The following is a 23401-nucleotide window of genomic DNA, read 5'->3' on the forward strand; positions in this document are numbered from 1 at the left end:
TTGTTTTAATGTTTCACTTTATTTTGAGGTCCTTTGGATTTTCTTTTTTTTACTTCTAGACATTGCACAGAAACTGCAAAATACAAATAGTATTTTCTGTGATAATAGCTATCCAAATCCTATGCTAGTTATTTTACCTTTGCAAACCTGAAACCGAACAGGACTGAGCAACGTCCAAATTCCACATTGATATTCTGCTTTATTTTTTGGAATTCCACAGAATCCTTTCAAACCACTGAGTTTTTCTTCCCACACAAGTTATAAACGCAGGACAGTCCTGCCTTCTTTTTACAGTCTGTTTGTCACAAATGATTACAATATCATATAAAAGGAATCATACCTGTCATCCTTATGCTGGTATCATCATTATATAGGTAACTCTCTGTCAAACATTGCTTTAGAGACCTTTTATCACAATTAATGGTTGTTTAATATTTCTCACCCATGATGACGTCATCAGGCCTTTATCACATTAATAATATTGATTCAACTATTTTTTGTGGATCATCACATACCTTTTGAAGGCCTTCAACATTACAACACTGGCCACATTTCCACATCCCTCCTCCGTTTTTCAGCATTAAAGCAAAGCCTGGACCTTTTCACCACAGTTAACATCTCCAAAGCAATGTTGATAAAGCTGCAATAAAATTGCAGCTTCCCTTTCCTATAATGTATGTAAGACTATGAACACCGCCATAGCTTAGCACCAGGACCCACAAATGAAGTCTGAAAGTTGTAGTTTAACATGTAACAACCACAACACGACATGAGCAGAGCAGAGCAGACACTATGGGCGGATTGCAGGTCCCGGTGGACTCCAACTCCCAGCATTCTCAGCTTCCATTCTGGTTTGACTGGAGGTACTCGTTGTACAGTTTCTCTTGTGCTTCGTAGAGCTTGCGAAGCTTTTTGGTCTGTCCCTTGCTAATTTCCTTCCCTTCTGCATCATGTGTGGGGAAACCCTGTGCATAAATTTGGAGATGAGGTTATGAAAACAATGTTTGATGTAAATGATGTACCTTAAATAAAAACACAGGCCTTATTCATCATAAGTTGCAAAAAAAAAAAAAAAAACCAGCACAGATTTGACCACCTGTAATGAAAAACAAACTACTCTGCATCTGATTCATGAAACTTTTGTGCGACATAGAAACAAGCTGAGATCTGAGCACTAATGATGAATTGGATGAATCAGCTCGTGTGTATGCATGACCTTGTTCACATATAATTTACATGAAGCACACCCTCATTCATGCTGATGCTTCTATGAAAAGCCACTAAAAACAACATTATCTATATCCAGCTGGTGAGCCAATGTGCGGAGTTTGAGGGTGACTACTGGAAAGACTCAAATGTGAAAAACAAAACGTCTCAGTTTTCTCAGATGGTAGAATGCTGTGATTGTGTAGTATGACTATTTTCCTAAAATATAATATTTCATTGCTATACTATTTCAGGCTATGCACTAGCATAGTTGCAGCATTTGTTTTATAGCAATGTACATGTAAAATAAGGACACTTTTTGGGTTGACGTGCACAGATTATTATGGATAATACTGATAGTAGCTTTGGTTAGTTTACCACAAGTCAAGCATTATCCACAAATTTACATACGGTGCTACCAGATGAGACAGATAAACCAAATAAGTGAAAAATAACAAAACTCTTGGTGAAATGGTCACTCATTGTTCAGATTTCACCACATGCAACTTCAATGACTAAGGGTTAAAACAAAAAGTTAAATGATTTTTCTGCTATGTTCGAGGGGAAAAAATTACCGTGTCATCAAAGCTGGAATATTTGTCCGTTTCAGAGCGGAACATTTCACTAGGTGGAATCTTCATCTTCGCTTGTTTGGCCATCTAGAAGATGGATAAAACACGGATGTAGGACATTTCTCAGAATGACATCCACCACATGAGGTTAAGTACTTCTTTAATTTGTTAAACAGCAGCTGTTCTCACCTCTTGTTCCTGCTTCTTTTTGGCTGCCTCTTCTTTCTTCCTTCTCTTTTCCTCCTCCAGCTATAAATCAATGAAGCAAATAATTCTGTAATCAATTTAACAGAAGAAAAACATGCATGCTAGGGTATGCCATGAAACTTAATTAGTACATTTATCTCTAAAAGAGATGGCGTGACTGTAATTCTACACTAGCATAACAAAAGAGTGTAAGTTGAGTCCTGTTTGCCGAATGTCATACACTCTGACTCACTCCAAAGACTCTAATGCATTTTTCATGAGCGCAGTCATGCCTCAGCATTCTTTACTATGCTCTGCCTAGGGCTGGGAAATATAACTGAAAATGAACAATAAGCATAATTTAAGTAAATATAATCAAAATGAATAATTACACCACTGTTCAAAAGTTTGGGAATCCAATTTGGATGGAGACAAGAGTATAAAATGATTGTAATATGCTTATCCAGTATGCAACTTCACAGGTTTACAATGATTAATGACACTAGGAAACTAAGAAAGTTACGTGTCCAGAATGATAAATGGAGTCATAGAAGACTCTAAAATGATTGAGAAAGCAGTGGAACATTCAGAATAGTACCAAAATAAAATTAATATCATGAATATCATATTTCCAAAGGGGACATAAAATCTCAAGGTAGATATCTTCACAAAACATTATGTAAACAGATAATTACAATATATAGTTTAACATATATTAATGATTAATGTATGAGATGGTGGGCAATGAGCTCATCTAGGATGCTAAAGAAAGTTGTCCGTCGAGGATCACAACATATTGACATGCAGGAGCATTAAGATAAGTCTGAAGTGAATGGAGGCAGTTTATCCAGAGCACAACTGGAGACTTTTATGTGGTACAAAACTAAAGCATACCATGTGAAGATGTACACACGAGTGACGTATCTAGTAAAAACAAACTGAACTACATGGTATGAGTGGAATCAAAACCACTCCCACAGCGTTAATTACCTTTTTCTTTTCTTCCCTTTCTTTCAGTAGAGTCTCTCTGTCCACCAGCTTCACCACTGTGCGGAGCCCTTCATGAAATGATTAAAAACAAAGAGATCAACAGATGCATTAAAATAAAATGCATGTTTGACTCCTCCAGCTTACTTCAATAGCTTTAAATCCTTGACACGAAATGAATCATCGTATGATGGTGGGAAAGCTAAGAACGCACCATTTACTCTCTAGAAAGAGAAAAAAACTGCTTTAATGTTCTTCAGAAGACTCACTAGCAACAAAAGCTAGCCCTGACATGTCACTGTTTATGAATAGTGCACAGGTGTCACTACACCTAAACAGAAAGTTCAAGTTTATCTACTGAAGCTCATTAAGCTAATGACATTCATTACTAAAGTAAAAGTAAAACTTTCATTTTAATCCAAGACTCCAAGCAGCAGTTCTGAACATGCAACTTAGTTAAATGAAAGATGGAAAAGCAATTTTAATTTAAATCTATAGATTTTTGGAAAATTATGTGATAAGCTACTGAAACCTGAAGCTAAAACAGCAGATTTCTGACATCACTGTTGCATGAACGTCTTGTGCTAGCAAATACTGTTAAACTGTTGCTGTATACCTTCATGATCTTCCAATCGGACTCCTAGCTCAGGCAGGATGTCATCCCTGACTGCATCGCACAGCTGTAGCACCTCTGTTACTGCATCACGAACAGGGAGAGACAAAGCCATTACTCTTCATTCAGTTTTATAAAGGATGTCTTCATTCAAAGGTTAGTATTAGAGGTACCTTTTTGTTCTCTTGCGATTTTTCTGACACCTTCCCTGAAGTCTGACAGCACATTCAAGTAGGGCATGACTGTACTTTCCAACTGTTGGACATATTTAATATGACCGAATAATTAAATAAGGCCACAATGATACCTCATAATAAAATGGAAAAAACATCATACTGTATATACACACACAGACATAGATTTTACTCACATCAGTGTTTTGGCCATTTTTCCCAACAGGGAATCCAATGGGTTCTGTTCCTTCAATTGCCCCAAACGTCTTAAAAAACAAACCAAAAAAAGCAGATAATCAGACTTAAGAAACATCCATGTGTGTATGTTAGCCAGTATCTTCTCTCGGCCTGTCATGCTTACTACATTTTACCTATTTACTTGAGCTGACCCCAATTATTTTCCACAGTTGATAGCATTCATGATATGTTTACATTGTCACAATGAACAGAATGTGAACTGGGTGCATTTTTATCTGTTCAGTTGAGGTAAAAGCTTGTAAATAAAAGAAAGAAACTCTGGTTATTAAGACAAGTCACGGGTCTAACTGGGTCTTACAAAAACAACATTTAGAGGGCAGTAGTGAGTAATGTTTATTTAGGCTCAAACGGTTATCTGTTAGCAGCTATATCAACAGCTATGAAGGAAAATAGTGAATTTGGCCAATTTAGGCTTGAACTTCAATAGCTACAAAAATGAACACTCAAGACAATTCAATTGGTAATTGCAATTATTTATATGGAACTAACCATTAGCTAAAATTTCATGATTGTGACAGACCTAGTCCTAGGCGTTGTATTTGACACAAAACGTGCGGTCACTAATACTTTGCAATCTCTCAGGTATAATAAGCAATATTATCACGTTCTTTTGCATGTTGCACGTCACAGTTTCATAGTGAGTCATATCACTGGATTTATAAGTATCTGAGATAAAGCACACCACCACACTTGAACAGAAATGTTCTTGCCCCAGTCATTTTCATCACTGGATAACATTGCAGGTCTACAGTGTGATTCTTATTGCAAACATCTCTTTTCTTCAAATTTATTATTATTGTTACAAAACATGTATGACACAGCATGTGTGTGAAATTCAGTAAAATATTTCATTGCAAAATACATTTTTTGGAAAAAGTGGAACATTGTCTGGAAAAAGAACAAGACATAAAAATACACAGTGGTTACGCAATTTGCATATTTCAACTGAATTGTATGAAGTACTGGAAATTGTCCCACAGAATCTTGGCCCTTTCCCCACTAGTAGTTCTTCTCACTACACTTGTCTGAAGACATTCGTTGTTAAGTGTAACTGTTGTCAGCTTACTTTGAACATGTCAGTCAGGTACTGGGCGATGCTTTGAAGCAGCATGCGGTTTGGCAGCAGCTTGGCAGCTTTCCTGGCAGCCACGTAGGCGTTGCTCTGACCCACCAGAGCCCTGATCTCCTCCAGCGCCGTACGAGTGTCAATGTTGTCACAGAGAGCCTCATGAACTGCCTCTTTCTTCTCATAAAAACTAGACACGAAACATTGTATTTTAATATTTTTCATTTACTTGAAGGCATGTTTGGACATCTGAATAAATCTCAAAGTTTTTTAGTTGAGTACAAATCTAATTCGGTCTGTTAATTCCAAATATAACGTTTGTTAATTTCTATGACAATATTGGTCCTGACAACACAGGCAACAATACATAAATGAGCCTCCTGTGTGTTGTGGGCACCCAGACCAATCACAGATGTTTGTGGTTGTTTGGCAGAATCAAGGCATGATCCAACATGCATGAAATCATTTTGTTAGAAAATAAAGTGGCAAATCACCACTGACAAAAGATCATGTCTGACAGCTGAATGGACAAAATTACTGACCTCTTGTTCAGTTCTATCTCTTCCGCTTCCCATTTCTCAAACTGACCAGTGATGTCAGTAGGAGTCCTCAGGATATCTTTAACATTCAGGAAGAACTCCTATGGACATAGAGATATATCCAGCATTAGCACTGCTATTTTAGAATAAGAGAAAATCTCAGACCTAATCAACCTATCTATTACTTCTCATTTTGAAATTGTTATAACCTTATCTTTTGCTTGTTTTAAGTGATTTCAGGTAGTCAAATTATCTCACTACAATGGCTGATTATTTTGCTTGTTGTAAGAAATACACTTGTATGCCAAACTACCTGCCAATGTAGCAGGATAATCTAACTTTCTAAAAATCACTGGAAACAAGGAAAATGTTTAAATACAAGTTTAATAATCTTATGTTAACGTCACAACAATCTAAAAATGAGAATATTAGATAAATTGACCTGATTTAAAATAGTTTCACTTTCCAATATATCATAACCATACCATATCTGAAGCTGTAAATCACATAATAGCAGATACAACACACACACTACAGCGCTGATGTGGGCAGCAAACTCACATTCATGAACTTCTCATACTGAATGGCTGATTCCATGGTGTTATTGGAGTAGTCCAGTGTGTCCTTCCATGAGTGCATCAGGAAGGCCAGACGCAGCTGCCTTGCTGTGGAGAGGTATGGCATAGTTTAGTAAAATGCAGCACACCGAACTACTGATTATATACTGAAAGGTGACAAAACAAAACCAACATGACCCCCTGGCATAGAATCTCCATATCTCTGGAAATTTACTGGAGGAATTCTTCCAAAAGATATTCCCTTAAATGATGATGGGATGCTCCGCCTTATACATTGGCCCAAAATCTGACAGGTGTTCAATTAGGTTGAAATCTGGTGACTGTGATAGCTATAACATATGGCTGACATATTCATCAAACCATTCAATGACCCCACATTTGCCCGTGGATGAGGGAAAAAGTGCCTGCGGATGAGACAAAAATGCCCCATCATATTCTTGGTGACCTCAGGAACAGCTCCTCTTGTGTTATTACCTACATCTCGCACTAATGCGCAAGTAGTATTATGGTCATCGAATGCACACACACTTTCCAACCCCATTTCATGTCTTTCCCATAGATCTAAATGCAGATACCAGCTGAGTAGTCATTGTGAAGCCCCTATAATGAACCCTCACTCAAACACACGTAGATCTTTTTCCTCTTGCCATCTCAATCCAATATTCGAGTTCAGCTGGGCCAGCTCTATATTTCAATAACTGGATGTTTACTACTTAACTGTACCATGCAGTACACCTGTCTGGAAGCATCTACACTCGTTATGTTTCTTGACTCATTTATTTATTTATTTTTGTTAATCAGCCATCTGTATATACTGAAAAACTAAATAATGAAACAAACTCCATAATCTTACAAAAATGGTCTCAAATAGCACCAAAGGATTGCTCATAGTGACTAATTTGCCTGCTTGTTAACCAGTACCTGTGTGTTTGGCGAGGGCATCTTTGATGGTAATGAAGTTTTTCAGAGATTTGGACATCTTGCAGCCAGCTATTGTCAGGTGACCCGTGTGTAAGAAATAGCGCACCCAGTGGTTGTTCTCAAAGTAGGCCTGTATGGACATTACACCATAACCAGCAGGTCAAAAAAAACAGGGCTTCTCTGTACAGCAATAAAAATGTATTCATATTCATCCATAGCACTTGGAATCATTTTCAGGAACTTTGAAGACTAAAATGCAATTAGTATAATTAGTGTAATTTGTCAAAAGCCAGCTTATTTATCATCTGCTACACTGTGTGAAGGATTTTGCGACAACATCTCTGCACCTCAGACTGTGCCAGTTCGTTGTCATGATGAGGGAAGCGCAAGTCAAATCCTCCTCCATGAATATCCATAGACGCACCCAATATGGACCCAGCCATGGCTGAGCACTCAATGTGCCAACCAGGCCGTCCCTAAAAAGACAGAAAAAGTGATGCCACAGAACACATTTTAGTATTACAAGTAACTCTATTACTTTTGGTGCATGACCAAAGAGTGAGAGTGTAGGTCATATAGCTTAACGGATCATTCATTAGATAAGAAGCTAGAAACATAGTGGTTGTATGCAATATCATGACAGAACTCTCTTTAAAAAAAGAAAAAGAAAAGTATTTCATCAATATGCCACTGTAGGTTGATGGATAAAACGTGATGCCCATGTGCTCACCTTGCCCCATGGGGACTCCCAGGATGGCTCCCCAGGCTTTGATGCCTTCCAAAGGGCAAAATCATTCTGTGAACGTTTTTCAGACAGCCTATCTGCCGAAATACTCAGGTCTCCTACAAAACATATAATATAATTATACACACACACACACACACACACACACACACACACACACACACACACACACACACACCCCATTAGCACTGTCCAACCTATGTCAATTATTTTTTGCGTATTGTACTGTAACAATATAAATAAGAGTGTACCTTCTCCCTCTTGCAGAGCCTTCTGGTCACCCACCGCCTCTGGCACCAATTTGGCATATGAATGGCCTGAGCTAGCACCAAACTTTGCAGTGTCAAAATACACTGAACCATTGGATTCATATCTGCACAAAGAAAAATGAGAAACAAATGAGCACAATCATTAGAAAAGTATACCTTGTAAATATGGAAAGTTTCCAACTGAAGACCATCATACTAACCCATATCCATTGTCCACTATTTTCTTTACAAACTCCACAATTTCTGGAACATACTCACTGACCCGCGTGAGTACATCAGGAGGAAGAACCTGTCAATCATACAATGTTACTCTGCTATTCATCATTATATGCATTCATTCAACATCTCTTTTCTAGCATTTTGTACAACAAAGAAAGATCAACACATTTAGCACAAAGCTCTGATGTGCAAGTACATGTTGGGGCGAAATTTTATACACTGACTTGTAGCAACAGTGGCACCTTATTACAGTATCACGCTTAAATTCAGTCAGCTCTTTACGACGACCCATCATTTTACAAATGTTTGTAAAGGCAGACTGCATGGCTAGGTGCTTGGTTTTATACACTTCTGGTAATGAGACTGAATGAAACACCCGAATTCAATAATTAAGAGGTGTGTCCAAATAAGTGTGTCCATACAGTGCATGTCAAAACCCATGTTCATGAACTATATTGCAACCCAAGTTTAAAGCAAGAACCATGAAAATTTTCAACACTTCACTTACATTGAGAGCATCCATGTCTTTGTGATATTCCTCTTCCCAGTATTTTGGCAACAGGGAGAATATTGAGTTTTCTGTTACTTGGCAGCCAAACTGGGAATCCAACCAATCTGACAAAAGGTCCTTGGCTTCGTCCAGCAAGACCTAACGAACGAGCATCCAAAGCAAAATAAGAACTAAAATAAACTTCCAGGATTCATTAGAGTGCTTGAAGGGCACAGGGATTAAACATAACCTTTGAACTGAGAACATAAACAGGATTCAATTTTTAATTCTAAAAAAGGGGCATTTCTGATCAAACTAGGTCACAATAGGTTCAGTCTGTTGCTCTCACATTTGAGGTTTCAGATAACATTTCACACCTACCTGTGCTTGGCTCTGAATGGCAGCATCTGCAGTGCCACTCTTTATCGCCCCCTGCAGGGGAGTCAGTGCAGCTGTCACTGCCGTGTCCAGTCTCTCCAGCATCTGTTTCTTATCAGGGTCTGTGGTCTCTGCAAGCTTGGCTTGGAAGGGCTAAAAACAATGCAACAAAATCCCTTAAGTGCCCACTATTTCACACACAAATTCTAAGGATAGAAACATCTGGTGACAGGCTGATCTCTAGGAATCTGTCTACTCTGAGGTAGCCACAGTTTTAGAGTTAAATTACATACATACATTATATATATATATGCTATATATATAAATATATATATAGCAAGCTCTGTTACTACAGACGTTAAGAGTCTGCAGTCTGAGACAATCAACAGTTTGTAAAACAAATGATCATTTGAATTGATGTAAAGTGCCTGGAGCCCTATTCAAACTGGCAGGAACTTCTTTAATTTGTCTCCATGTTTTTTTTATTTTTTTTATTTACATATCACATCTACATTTGTATGCACATGTTTTAACACCTTTGGTCAAATTACATGTTTTATTAATTTTGGAAATTCTAAAAATGGAAAAAAAATATCCTCTATAGAGAACAAACTTAAATCTACTATATTTGGCCATATTTATGTTTATATTTATTATTTATATTTTTAAACATAAATAAAAAAACTAAAAACTTTTAAAACAATATGTGCCAAAATACAGTCATTTGGAAATTGGAAAAAGAACTGCACTGAAATGTACACTCTCTGCAGACAATGTGTACTTTCACTTCAATCAAATGGGGCGCACAAACATTTGCATATGACTGCATATACTAGCCAAGTGTGCCAGTTTAGTATAGCCTTCTGTGGCGTTTTCTTCTAGTTCATTCTACTGTATGAAGGAGTGTTGTGTGATAAGAAGATTCTCACCTCTCTAGCAGTCAAGACATCCTGCAGAATCTGAGAGGCACTGGGCTTCTTTGCTCTGTACTGCTCCAGCAGGTGATTCTGCCTGGCTCTTTTAATGATCTAAAACATAGTAGGATGTCATCACTCACACTGGCCTGTCAAAGCTCAAACTGACATCAGTGTACACTTGCAAGGGATGTAGTCTAAACATGCCATTCATCTATACTGTTTACACTGCTTGCTGTATCTCATCTGAGAGGACTGTCTGAAAACAGCATTGAGCAAGCACTAAAGCCATAATGATGTGTTTATCGTCATCTTATTTATATCAATGACTTAATTTCTGGTGTAAACATCCATTAAGCACAAGTTATTCATATTTCAGGAGATCTGATGCAAGATAATCCATTTGCAGAGTGAAGGAAAATAAATAAACAGTTGTTTCGATTATTTAGATCTGAGAAGCAGAAAATGCAACTAGTTTCTAGGACTGAACTTAAGAGATGTGGAAATTTGTTCCTGCAGTTTTCTTTGAAAAACTGAAATCAAGTCTCCTTTTTCTTTTTGGAACAGAAAAACATAATCCTGTTCTAAATTATACCAGACAAATTCCTTGGCATCTTACTTTGTCATCAATGTCAGTGATATTCATGCAGTAGAAGACATCATATTTAAAATAGTTCATCAGTATCCTTCGAAGGATGTCAAAGGATATGTAGGATCTGTAAGCACAAGGAGAAGAAGAGCAGACACTTCAGAAACAGACAACCAAAGGCTGCAAGTAGGAAAGAGGAAATGGCGTGATCACTAGATGAGTCACTCAAACTGCACTGCTCTCAAGTAAACTTCTATTATCTGAAGACCTGGAGCTTCTTTCCAAAATGCAACACAATGGTTCTTGTAAAACATCTGAACATGTTGTATTCAAATATACTCTCTAAAAGTTCATCTAAGATCATATTATCTCTGTGAAAGAGTTCAATAACAACAGATTTTGTTTTTTCCCTCTTTTGTCAATTGAAATAGAGATCTCTAACATAGCAAACAAATCATGAGTTTGGGTTTAAAGGCTTCAGTGAATGCTTTAGCCTGGTCAGTGTGCTCTGCAGTGGCCCTATAGAACCATCACAAAGAGTCTGTTCCAGAAAAGAAGTGAAAGGGATTCTAGGCAATACACAGAGCTCAATTAAAAGGGCATGCATGACTATAGAAAGTGGTACCTGGCATGACCCATGTGGGAAGCATCATAGACTGTGGGGCCACAGCAGTACCACAGCACCCTGTTCCCATGCTGTGGGACAAACACCTCCTATAAAAAAAACAAAAAAACAACCAAATTCTATTTGCTTCAGATTTTTTAAAAGAGCCACTAAACGTTCAAAACGGTATACTATGTAACAGAAATAATAATGATGATAAAATGGGTTAAACAGTACTGATTTTGGAACATTAAATTGCAATAAATTATCATTAAATTTAATAAAAAGCATTATTTTTGCCTGGTCCTGGGGTACCACCCTGTTCTGTACATTTCACTGTTTTCTCTGCTTCTGATCAGCTCATTAACAAGACTATCATGACTTGAAGACTGTGTGCTAACCACTGGAAAACTAAATGTGCAGATCAGTGCTGAAACATGCAGTACAGTGGTCTCCAGGAGCAGGGTTTGGAACTTTTGCTCTAAATGGTTCCACCATTCACATTTCTGTACTCACTGTACTTTTCATATGTCAGAAAGTTTTCATTCTTCAAATGATGAAGGTACAAGTCATTACTCTAGATTAGAAATAAATTCTCTCCAACATTATACAATCTAATCTCAGCTCCACAAGCTGTCTAAACCCTACACTCATAGAATCACACTGCAGTGAAATGTGGCCCTGCCTAAAAATCATAAATGATTTACAGAGATTACATCATTTCACTGCCATACATAATATGGGCTACTTGTACAAACTCAAAGCCATTTTTTGGAACATGCTGCAGGGATCAGTTGCAGAATGGACATATATTTACAAAAAAACAATAAGGCTAGTAAGTTAAACATTAAATATCTTGTCTTTCTACTGTTTTAATTCATTACAGTTATTACGAATACAATCCACTATTTTGGAATTGAGTTTGTAATGGACAGCAGTACAGAGACGTTATTTTGTTTTTACGCACCTTTGTCCGTGTTAAGCTGTTGTAAAGTCTGAGTTTTGGAAGCTCGGTTCCATCCGGGGGACACCATGGAGGCTGCATCCTCTTTCCCTTTGCTAAAAGGCATAACGCATCATTTATTATAAGATTATTTCACAACAACTTACATAATAATGATGAATAAATGGCCACAGTTATGGAATGGACAGGCAGGTACAGCTGTGTCTCCAGCACACATGCTCATCATGGAGGGTCCACTGCATGTGGTAGGTGAAATGTGCTTGGTTGTCTCTTGCTCAAAAACTCAGACATGCGCAAAAGTAAAGGACACAGAAATATGTGAAGGGACAAACATGATGCAAGAACTGCTGACAATGAACACAAAGCTGCAAAGACACTCCTGAAAATGAAAGTAACTGAGGGAACGTCCTACAGTCACTAGCAGTATGAGCTGGTGTTGTTTCCAAGAAGTAGCTACAAGAACATTTACCATACTTATAGAAAGGAAGGTGGTCAATCCCTCACAATCAAGACCAAGGATTCATTGATCCAGTCGAAATAACATGAAACATTTAAAACACGCTTATATCCAAAATATTAAAACACAGACTGATACGGGATACTAAGAGACTAAATAAGATCTAGACACTATTAGTAGCTTCCAAAAACTTCAAAATCATCATACTTGAAGTTACACTGCAAGCTAACAATCCTTAAATCTCCCTTCATTTAGTTAACTAAAACCATCATTGCAAGTGCTTAGGGTTGTCATTATCCATTATAGCGAGGAATTCCAGATTATTTCCACAATTTATTGAGTAGTCATGTTTCTAAAAAGGCCAAACAAAAAATATGAAGCATAAGGCCTTTAAAAGGGCTTAAATAAGGCTTTAAGTGGTAAAAATGCAGACAAATAGTTCATTCTAATTGAAGAGCTTTGAACTATGTTCATAAATGCTTGAGTGACAGAATCAATGCCGACAAACAACATTCATATTACTTAACAGATCCACCTGAACTCCACATGAAAGTTTTTCAATGTTGAAGTTGTTCAGTATTTTCTATTCTAATTCTCATTAATGACATGCCCACCTTTTTGTTTCCCATTACAGATATTCATATTCATTATTTTGTTGCTTTTTTTAATGACACAATATTAGTTTGAGTTATTTTCGCCTCTTCAATGTTTTTCTTCTGAACTTTAAGGTGAACCAAACATGTGATTTTGTTGTGTAAGTAAAAAGAAAAACCTCAATGACTGTGTATGAGAAAATAAAAAAAAGCAGAAAAACTGCTAAATACTCTATTTTGTAAAACATCTGTTATTTTAATAATTATCTGTTATAATAATAATATACTTTGTTTGAAAAGCATATACAAATTTAAAAATAGACATTGGGAAAAAGATTATTTAACTGTTTCACAGTTACACATCTGTGTTTATCTATATTAGATTATATTAGATTTACTAATTAATATTATAAGAAGCTTAAAGGCTTTCATTTTCTCAGGTTGGGTTCTAGTCTTTATCATGTCTGAGAACAACCCAGGTCTGTCACTCAGGCACTGTTTCTTACTGTAAGAGATGCCAGTTAAAGAATGTAAAACATGCATTCTTTTTATATGAACTTGCAATGAATCACTGCCGATTCATTTAGACTGACAGCCCTAACACCACCTGGACTGATGCTCTGTGTTAGCTGCCATTCATCAGACCAATACCAGTAGTTGTGTCCTGCTAAAAGCTGTGATACAGTGCTGTGTATCGTAGTGATGATACAAATTACCCATCAGATTGTGACTGTCATTAGATCTGATGAAGAGCAGTCAAGTCACTCCAAGCACGGAGATTAAACTTCAGTATTTGGAAGCTACCAACAACATTCAGAGCTTATTTTGTCCTACTGTCAAAATAAACCTACAACAGACATTAGCTGCCCAAGCACAATGATCTGTAACTATTTTAGCCCAAGAACGATACACTAATCACAAACCACATCCTACTGTATCCTACTCATGCACTACATGGGCCTGCATCAAAGGGGCATAGCTGGGGGTCTCTCGCTCCTGCACTACTCACTGCTGGTGTCTGTGGCCTGGCCGTTCATTTGGGGCTGCAGGGCGGCTATGTGTCTGTACCAGCGCAGGGCGTGCACGTGCTGCTGGTGAGGAGGCCCGCGAAGAAGCGCAAACGCTTCATCGTCCGCCTGCGAGGGCCCATAGCCGGCCAGGTAACTGCGGCTGCTCAGGTATTCATTCAGAGCCTCGCCCCTGCGGGCATCCTCACTTATGCGCAGCAAGAAGCCATAATCAAAGGCTGGGAAGACAAAGAGGGTACACACACATACAGATACACAGGGCAAATCCACAGACAGCAGAAAAGAAAAGGCTCAGTGGCTTCTGTGCTGGACTGATGATGAACTAACAGAAACGAAAAGCACTCTGAGGAATGATGGACCTGGAGACTGCTGATATGCGGTCATGAACTGAGGGCATGAGGATATCAGACAGGCTGGATTTAATGACAATCAAGGACTTCAACTTTAAATCTACCAATACATACCCTTATGAGTAAGAATGATCAATACTTAATACACTGTGGATCACCTACACGTGCCTTGGCTCATCTTGAGGGTTAAAGATATCAGACAGAGGTGGGTGGATCGGTCTGAACACACACTGTGGGGAATTCATGACACAAGTGAAAGTAAAAGAAGCTTTCTGTTACGCAGACGGAGTACGGGTTCAAAAGTGATCGGCCGTGTCTTTTTAAAAATAATGGCCTTATCACCTGAGGGAAGCCTTCGTAACGTTACAGATCTAACGCAAAAGTCCATGAAGCCGAGTAACTGTAGCTAGATAACTAGTTCAGTTACTACACCCAACCAATACTGGATTTAAAGACAAATATGGAGGTGAAAGAAAGATACGGTGCCGTGTAACAGCTATTCATTACAGGTTTTCTGAGAATATACTCTAGAAAAGGTTTAATCAGTCTTATGCTACATTAATATTAAGTGACTGTAGGCAGTCAGACTGAGACCAGTCTAATCCATCCTGCTGACAACCGTCAAAACAAGACACCGCGGGGCGAGGCAGCCCGCTGCAGACGGAAAAGTCGCGTAACCTAACGGCTTCATTTTAATAACAGCACCGCACAGATGTCCATTGCAGCGCCCACGGAGCTGTAGGTTACACAGCTCTAAAGCTGCTAATGTCACCATCAGCAGGAGCATCTCTACACAGCTGTACCCGCGGCTGCGACTCTGAGCAGCGCTTAATAACACTAGCTAACACGCTATCGTTAGCTAACTTAACGATAGGCTTAAATAAGCAGAGTAAGCTTAACGCCGATTGATTCATTTAACAGAAAGTGGCCAGCTGTGGATATTTGACACATTACCTTGTTCTCCAGATCCTGCCATTTTCCCGCAGCCCCTCTATCTGATGCAATAATAACGTGTCCGGAAAACCCACCGGTGACTCTGAGGAACCACAAAGCCAGGCCGATTTACGCGAGTTATAACTCATACGCCATGCAGTAGAGATGCGAGAGTCATGTTACAGATCAGTTGGAGATCAGATTCGGTGCTCAGTCTATCCGTATGAAACGTACGATCATAAAATTGCTTCCAGGTACACCGCGTTTCGAAAATTCAAAATAAAATGCTTTTTTAAAAAAATGTTTAAAAGAATCACTAGTCTATGTGTAATGTGCATGACAATGGCCAAAAAATGTATTTCAAATGTTTATATATATATACTCCAGCTTAGAAAATGGATGGATGTATATATGAAATGTATTTTCCAAGTGTATTTATCAAATACATTTTTTCAATGTATGAAACTGGCCAAAAATGTATTTGTTCAATATATTTTTTAAAATGCATTTAGAAGTATTCATTTTTTAATGCAGTTTTAACAAACGTTGCAGATGTAAGTAAATGGTACTGATTTTCTTTACATAGTACTTTATATTAATTATGTATGTATGTAGTAAGACACCCACACAAAATGTATTTCAATTAAACAAGGTACCAAATAATCAAAATGCATTTTAACAGCAACAACACTTGTTTTGCTATGTTAAAGGCTCATTTGCTAATAAAATTCATTTCAAAAGGTACTGCTGACAGAAAAGTGCATTAAACAAGTATTTGATAAATATATTTGCATACATTTTTAATACATTTCCATGTGTAATGCATATTAAAATATATTTGCTTAATACGTCAATACATTTTGAAATACATTCTTTTGTATACAGTGTTTCTCTGTATGGGTTTTGATAGTATTTTTAAAATGTGGCACTACTGCGTCTGTTTTAAAAAATAAATATTGTGGCACATTGTGTAAAAAAGCTATACATGGAATATTATAATATTACATTTGGCCATATTGTCCACCTCAACTTGTACTCCATTATACCACTGACAGTACAATATATTTACAAATGTACATATTTCTGTTCTTTGAAATACACGGCTATTCTGTTCACCTCTTCTTTCTCCTGTAGTTAATAAATATAGCCCACAGTTTCTGTTTATTTTCTGAGTTTAAAAATAAAATAAAATGTGCTACTATTTTAGCCCAGGCCACATTTCGTTTTCTTATTTTACCAAACTGTTAAATTCAGCCATTAAACAATAAATGTACATTTAAAAGTGCAGAAGTGTGTTCTTTGTGGAGGATGTGTGAACTTATTTATGCTTATTTATGCTACAATCTGCAAAACATGTCATTTGACAAGGGGCACCCAAACTTGCATATGACTGTCGTTTCTAGCTAGACTTCGAATTTACCACCTGTATGAGAGGTCGGTGCCAAAAGGGTGATACAAATTTGAAAATAAAAAAATGATGTCAAGAAATCACATTTTTGTCAGTCTCATGTTTCAGTTTCCAAAAAAACTAAATTTCCCAGCTTTTTAACTGTTATTTTTTTGCGTTAACAGTACAACCCATCATTGTACTGAAGCTGTCAGAGGGAAATGTGACGAGGTGGAAAATTTCATGCAAAGACGATCTGCCATGCATATGTTGGTGTGGAGGGACACATTTAATTATTATGCCTTTCTGAACATTTTTCTTAAAGGTTTGATGCTTTTATAAATCTAAGTGATGTAGTGCTGATATTGGTAAATGTTTGATGTTATAAGGACTTTTATTTGGTAATGTTTAAACTATATTTACTGACTAAAACTAAAACTGCCCATATGCCTAATAAAAAGTGGTGGTGAACTTCAGTCCTGGAGGGTCAGGTTCCTGTACAGTTTCCTGCTCAAGCACATCTGATTAATATCACAGGTTAATTACCAGATACGCTAGAGCAGAGAAATCAAGCTATGCCAGACTCAGTTCCCCACCCCTTCTTAAATAAATAAATAAATAAATACTTTTTTTTACTTAGATTAAAGTTGTTCATATACTATATTTAAGCCTGGACACACTCATACGCAGAGTTCTGTCCCTTATATACTGCATTAAATGGCCTCAAATGGCACTCGGTTCATGAAATGACTCATCTATTGTTAGTGAGTAGCCAAACCACTAGGTGGTATCAGAGGGTAAACCACTGCTTGTCTTTTCTTTGTGGAAAGACACAAACTGAGATTTAAGCATATTTTTTGGATTAATTTGGATTTCCATTTTGTATTAGACAAAGAGAATTCCCCAGGGGACTTTAAAAAACCAACTGCAAAACTTGTTGTCAAATAGGCTACGGAGGGGATTTATGTACATTTTAACACCCCATAAAACTGCTCCTTGAATATAGGGCTGGATTAACCCCCCCATACTCTGAATTCCCAGCGAATAATTTACTGCTTACTGAAAACTGCTCTGACTGGACATAGTAGACCCTTACCCATAACAGAGTTAAATTACCCTGCTATTCTGCTGGCAGTACTCTGTCTTTTCCCATATCATTCCTTTATCTTAGGGCCTTCTTAACCTGCATTACTGCAGTTTTGTTTTAATAAGTCCTATATAGCCCAGTGTAGCTTTAACCAATGAATATTATTCGTTTTGCCTTAACTGGTTATGGTTTCTGTGTTAAATGATCTTTTTTCCTCTGATTATTATTTCAGTATTCTATTATTTGAAAACATGTTTTCTGTGTAGATTATTAAAGTATATAGATGACCAGATGACCATGTAACTGTAACACAATATCTTGTATTATAAAGCAGAGTATGGTCTATAAAATAAGCAACAAAAAAAAACCAAACAAACAGATAAAACCCCTAATAAACTAACAAATACACAGACAAACAAACAAATATATGAATAAAATATAAAACTATATTACACAAGACAAATTCAGCAAGGATCAGTGGAGGCTCAACATTTTTCCTAAAAATTATCCCAAAATCTTTGGAACCATCTACCAGTGGCTGCATAAAAAAGTTCAGGCTTCTGTGATAAATATCATTGCATCAGTTTGGGAATTCTCTGACAAACCATTGTTAAGACTATACTATCCACAGCCAAAGCCATAGACATGTCAAGCTGTTGACCTTCTGGGCCAAAGTGCTGTGTAGATTAACATTTAGCCTCGTCTGACGCTATGAATTCAGTTGATGAAAGTCTTGCTAATTAGCTGAATCAGGTGTGTTTAATGAGGCAGTGCGTTAAAGCCTGCAGTGTTTTGGCTCACAAGGACTGGAGCTTGACATGTGCCATATGTCAAACAGTAATGCTACTGACTCTGGCTTCGAGCTCGTTTGAAATAGACTGGTGCACAATGGAAAAGTGTATTTTTGTCTGACAACTCAATCATTCACATAGTTTACAGAAGTAACAGATGTTGTGCTCACAGAACCCAATGTGGTTTTGGGAGCCTAACCCAGATTGTTACCAGTGTAAAGTCAGTGTCTGTCATGGTACGGGGGCGTATTAGTGTCCATGTGTTGCAGGTATCCTAATTGGAATAAGCGGATATTTACCAAAAACAAATGTTATTAAGGTAAAACATCGTTGTATTTTTGTACTGATTACAATTTAATACAGGTCAAACTTTATTAATCATCTTTGTATTCCATTAATCAACAAATCTCTAATTGAAGTGTGATTCTCATGTGAGAAACCATAATAAACATACTAAGTGCAGGGGCTTTCAGGGTTTTCCTGTCTCTCCAGACATCCTCTGGACCCCTTTATGCCATGCTCACATACTCAGTAAATCAGGAATGCCAGAGCTACTACAGTCCAGGCCCTTACACCTTTCTCTCTCGCTGTTGCTGTCATTCCAAATGGCAAAGGCCAAAGGTGACAGCCCCCTAAGCTAATGAATGTCTGTGTTGTTGTGAGACAATATTTTAAGTATGTGATGATTTACGCATGTCAGCCACGTGTTATACTGTGTCTACGAGGCCAACGTGTCCACGTCCACGTCACAAGCAAGTACATTCTCATGTATCTTGTATCCTGCATACTATTATTGTAACACTTGCTACTCTACTGTATTTGCATTGCGTTCATTTAAATGTGGTGTCTAATTTTTTGTACCTTCCTTAGGTGTCCAATTCAAAAGCGCTAACACGCTAACATCCCGTTCAGGTCATGCCATGCTGCTGACGCTCTTTCATTTCATTACAGTTAAGCTTTAGCTGATCTTCCTGGAATTGCGGCCAGGTAAGGAGAAGCCAGCTGCAAGTCCCAGGGGCAATATATAGACATTACAGCAGATGGGTGGTATTTACAGTGGCCCTCAGGCAGCACACAGTGCCTCCCTCCTCTCTATTCTTTGCAATGGCCTGATTCCTGGCATTTTGCAGCTACCAGAAGCTCCCATCTGTCTGTTACCAGTGACTGGTTGGTGACAGACTGGCAGATCAGGGTCAGCAAAGGTATGGACCAGCGTTGGGGAAGTGCAAAACAGCAAAAATGATTTGTCATTAGATCCAGGTATACGTGCCAGATGGGTGTGAAGTGAGGATGAGCATGACATTCATCCACCAGGCATTTAAACATGGCATTTCCAACATCACAATACCCTGAGCATTCGTTCTCTGATTAGGCAATATATACCAAAGTGTTCCGCAAACACAGCTGGCACTTCGTCCTACACTGTTACCTTCAATACAAGCACAAATTACTGCACAGAACCAGGGCATTTCACCAACCAGGGTTTCCTCAGTTAGAAGGGGTGTAATGATATAATGTTCAGTATGAATCTGAGGATTTGAATTTGGAGATTTTATATTAGAAATGTACAGGTGTACAATGTACAGGTGTGTAATTAAAAACAAGTTTCAATTCTTTTGGCACTTTTTTTTTTGCAGCAGATATTTGGAAACAGTTTGAATCCTAGGTTCTCTATGTGCTCACATACTGGGTTCAGCTCACTCCGGCCAGAATGATTTGTGTCTCTGCTGCTTCTGCATCCAGTAATACTGCTTACATTTGTTGGAGGTGAGAGGGTGTCGGGGGTTGCAATTTTGGGGGGCTGAGGAGGGGGAGGGGGGTTGCTGTGTTTGTAGAGGGTCCAGGACTGAATTTAGTTCACAGTCCAGCCTTGGTGGGGGAGTACACAGAATAAGCCCCTCCCACCTCACTCTGATTGCATCCAGAGGCCCAATTTTGATGGCATGATAGACAGAGACTAACAAAGACACTCAGAAAACACTGAGGGGAACACTGGTGATACTGTTTGAAATGACATTCCTAGCAGAAAGTCCTCAGAGTGAGTTTGTTAGCCATCTTACTGCTTTGTGAAATATCCTCAACTCCTCCGAATGAGTGGAGCACAATACAGATTTCATTGGATGAAAGATTAATATTAGCTGCCAATATACAGGTCTTGTTTTGGGGCTGATGACAGGATTGTAAGACAAAATGGTCATCAAAGGAACCCTATTTTATCAGATTGTCCACTATTTGACCATTATCAATGTTATAAAAACTCAGAGGATGGCACGTGGGTTTACAGATTATTTTGGATGGTTAATAGAATGAGTATATTTGTGTTGCTGACAATGAAACCCCTGGTTCTTAACACCAACATTGAAAAGAATTACAAGTTAGTTTCTTTCTCTACAATGTGCCATTTCACATAAAACAACTCTGAATGACTTTATTTACATCTCAGCAATTAAACTGCAGATTTGGATAATTCAGTCTTTAATATGTCTACAAATGTCTTACTAAATGTTAACAACCATCCTTAGACTGAAGCAGAAGACACCATCAGCCTGCATAGAGCTTTATAACAGTTCTCTGTAATCAGTCAATCAACCATGAATTAGGATATATGGAGAATCCTCTGTTGATCTTAATAAAGCTATCCAAACAAGGTAAGGTGTCACTATGTGTTCTATTGTGTGTTCTTTTGATTGATAAATTGGTGCCAGTATCAAAACTTTACCGTTCTACGTGTTTAATAATGAGGGTGCCAAGCATACTTTGAAAAATACCATAGAAGAACCACTTTGGTCCCCTAAAGAACCATATTTGAAATTGAGAGGTGTGAGTGTGAAGAACCTTATACAGGTTTAAAGAACTCTCATATAATCTAAACATTACACACCCATTCAAGGGTTCTTCCTAGAGCCTTTACTTCATGTGAAGGTTCTTTAATCTTTAAAAAGACTAAAGTTCTTTAGACTCACACAGCTCCTGTACAAATGAGGTTCTCCAAATAAGCCATCCAGTGAAAGGTTCATCTGGGAAACAAAAGTGGTTCTTGAATGGCATCATACAAGGAATCCTTTCTGGCATGTTTATTTCTAAGAGTGTACATAAACAGAAGAGCATTTGAGGACATAAAGATTTATGTCATGACGACGTTTTTTTCTTGTCTACATTCTACAGCGGTCTTCTCTTTTTTAATCCCTTCTGTACAAGGAATAAGGTGTGACAGGTTGTAGGTCTAGATGTTGTGAGAGACTTTCCTGGAGTCAGAGACTAAATTTAATCTCCTCTGTTCCCCTCCCTTATCCCTTAACCTCCATTCACCTCCAGCCTCTCTGGTCCTGTCAGCTGAAGGAGGTGTTGGAGGAGCGGCCAGAAATATGGTCTGCGTTATGGAAACGGATGGTTTGGGGTAGCATGGTGGGTGGGTAGTAGTGGGTTTACCATTTGGAAGTTTGGAGGTATGTGTTCATTATCTTCCTGTTGAAGAGAGAGGGAAGGGGCTGGGCTTAGATTGTAGGGCACTGGTGGGGGGGGGGGGGGGGGGGTCTAATAAAAGAGAAAGAAGGAGGGCATCTGCTAAGCCTGTTTGTCTGAACCCGTAAGGGACACTCAACCAGGAAAGCAGGATGCCAGAGCCGACTAAAAAAGCAGGTAATGGCATTTGCATAGTTTTCAGCTGTTGTGTTCATAAGAAGGACATTTTCTAAGACTCTCATTTTGATTTATGATTTCTTTTGAGTTTGAAGTAGCTTGTTTAACAAAAATGTTAGAAAGTTATCCTTCCTATAGTCCTGTTGTTTATAATGGTTCTGCTATTGGGAAAATATGTTGTGTTGACAGCGCATTATGAAAGATTATCATCCTCCTTTGACTAACATTTGACTTTTGCTATAATACGGTGGCTTCCCCCCAAAACATGGCCCTATACCTCTTCACAGGTAGTTTACACATGTATAGCTAGAAAAACAGTATTCACCTCCAGGTATAGGGCCATGGGTGATGCTTCATAAAGCAGGGTTTCTCTAATTATGAATTCTCAGCAAGCTAATTTAAAACAAAAGTCAGCATTGCCCAGTAGTAATAACTCTTACCTTTCCTCTTATTGGACAGGCTTGACTTTTGGCTAAAGATATCTGGACTACTGGGACATCCTACCTTGTAAAATGATGGCCTGACATGTAGCACATGGCTGCAATGTAAAAAAGAGTTTGATTACACACCCCACAAGGCTGTGAGTGATAGATTGTGTCATAGAGTCAGCGCTTTCAAAGGTTCAAAGGGAAGTGCATCGGTCATCTGTGCTGCATTTGTCATTTGTCATGACCTCTTTGAATACATTGCCATAAGATGTGATGTTAGTCACATGGATGGTCCTTGAGAGGGCAATATTTAAAGTAGTAGCTATCATGTTACCAGTACCAGCATCACATTGAATCACCCTTACTGTCTGCTGAAACGTATTAAGTAGAGACCTCAGGGTTCATTATATTATGTACTCTTTTTAAATCAATGAGGA

The 23401-nt window shown here is 38.1% G+C and overlaps 2 protein-coding genes across 10 annotated transcripts in view; one reads left to right on the top strand and one right to left on the bottom strand.

Moving 5' to 3' along the window:
• On the bottom strand, positions 1-15750 carry cars1 (cysteinyl-tRNA synthetase 1). 2 transcript variants are annotated; one of them, XM_017706163.2, is made up of 23 exons: positions 15654-15750; positions 14331-14567; positions 12275-12366; positions 11329-11417; positions 10734-10830; positions 10130-10228; positions 9204-9353; positions 8841-8981; positions 8314-8402; positions 8096-8217; positions 7830-7942; positions 7447-7575; positions 7100-7229; positions 6162-6265; positions 5604-5701; positions 5062-5251; positions 3935-4003; positions 3738-3819; positions 3568-3648; positions 2955-3022; positions 1968-2027; positions 1782-1865; positions 1-965 (listed from the first exon to the last, which is right to left on the bottom strand). In XM_017706163.2, the coding sequence occupies exons 1-23, from the start codon at positions 15673-15675 to the stop codon at positions 837-839; spliced, it is 2475 nt and encodes an 824-aa protein (XP_017561652.1). In that variant the 5' UTR covers positions 15676-15750; the 3' UTR covers positions 1-836. The 2 variants fall into 2 exon arrangements, with proteins under 2 accessions (XP_017561652.1, XP_017561653.1); XM_017706164.2 differs by lacking the exon at positions 14331-14567.
• A 6701-nt stretch (positions 15751-22451) lies between these two features.
• Positions 22452-23401, top strand: part of mybpc3 (myosin binding protein C3) — a 53369-nt gene continuing 52419 nt past the window's right edge. For 7 of the 8 annotated variants that reach the window (XM_017706156.1, XM_017706155.1, XM_017706160.1 and 4 more), the window contains exon 1: positions 22452-22536. In XM_017706156.1, the coding sequence (XP_017561645.1) occupies positions 22512-22536 (25 nt within the window). In that variant the 5' untranslated portion in view covers positions 22452-22511. The remainder of the gene's footprint in view (positions 22537-23401) is intronic. The other variant, XM_017706162.2, reaches the window with a different exon arrangement.

This window comes from Pygocentrus nattereri, chromosome 25, assembly GCF_015220715.1.
Source record: "Pygocentrus nattereri isolate fPygNat1 chromosome 25, fPygNat1.pri, whole genome shotgun sequence".
NCBI classification, from domain to species: domain Eukaryota; kingdom Metazoa; phylum Chordata; class Actinopteri; order Characiformes; family Serrasalmidae; genus Pygocentrus; species Pygocentrus nattereri.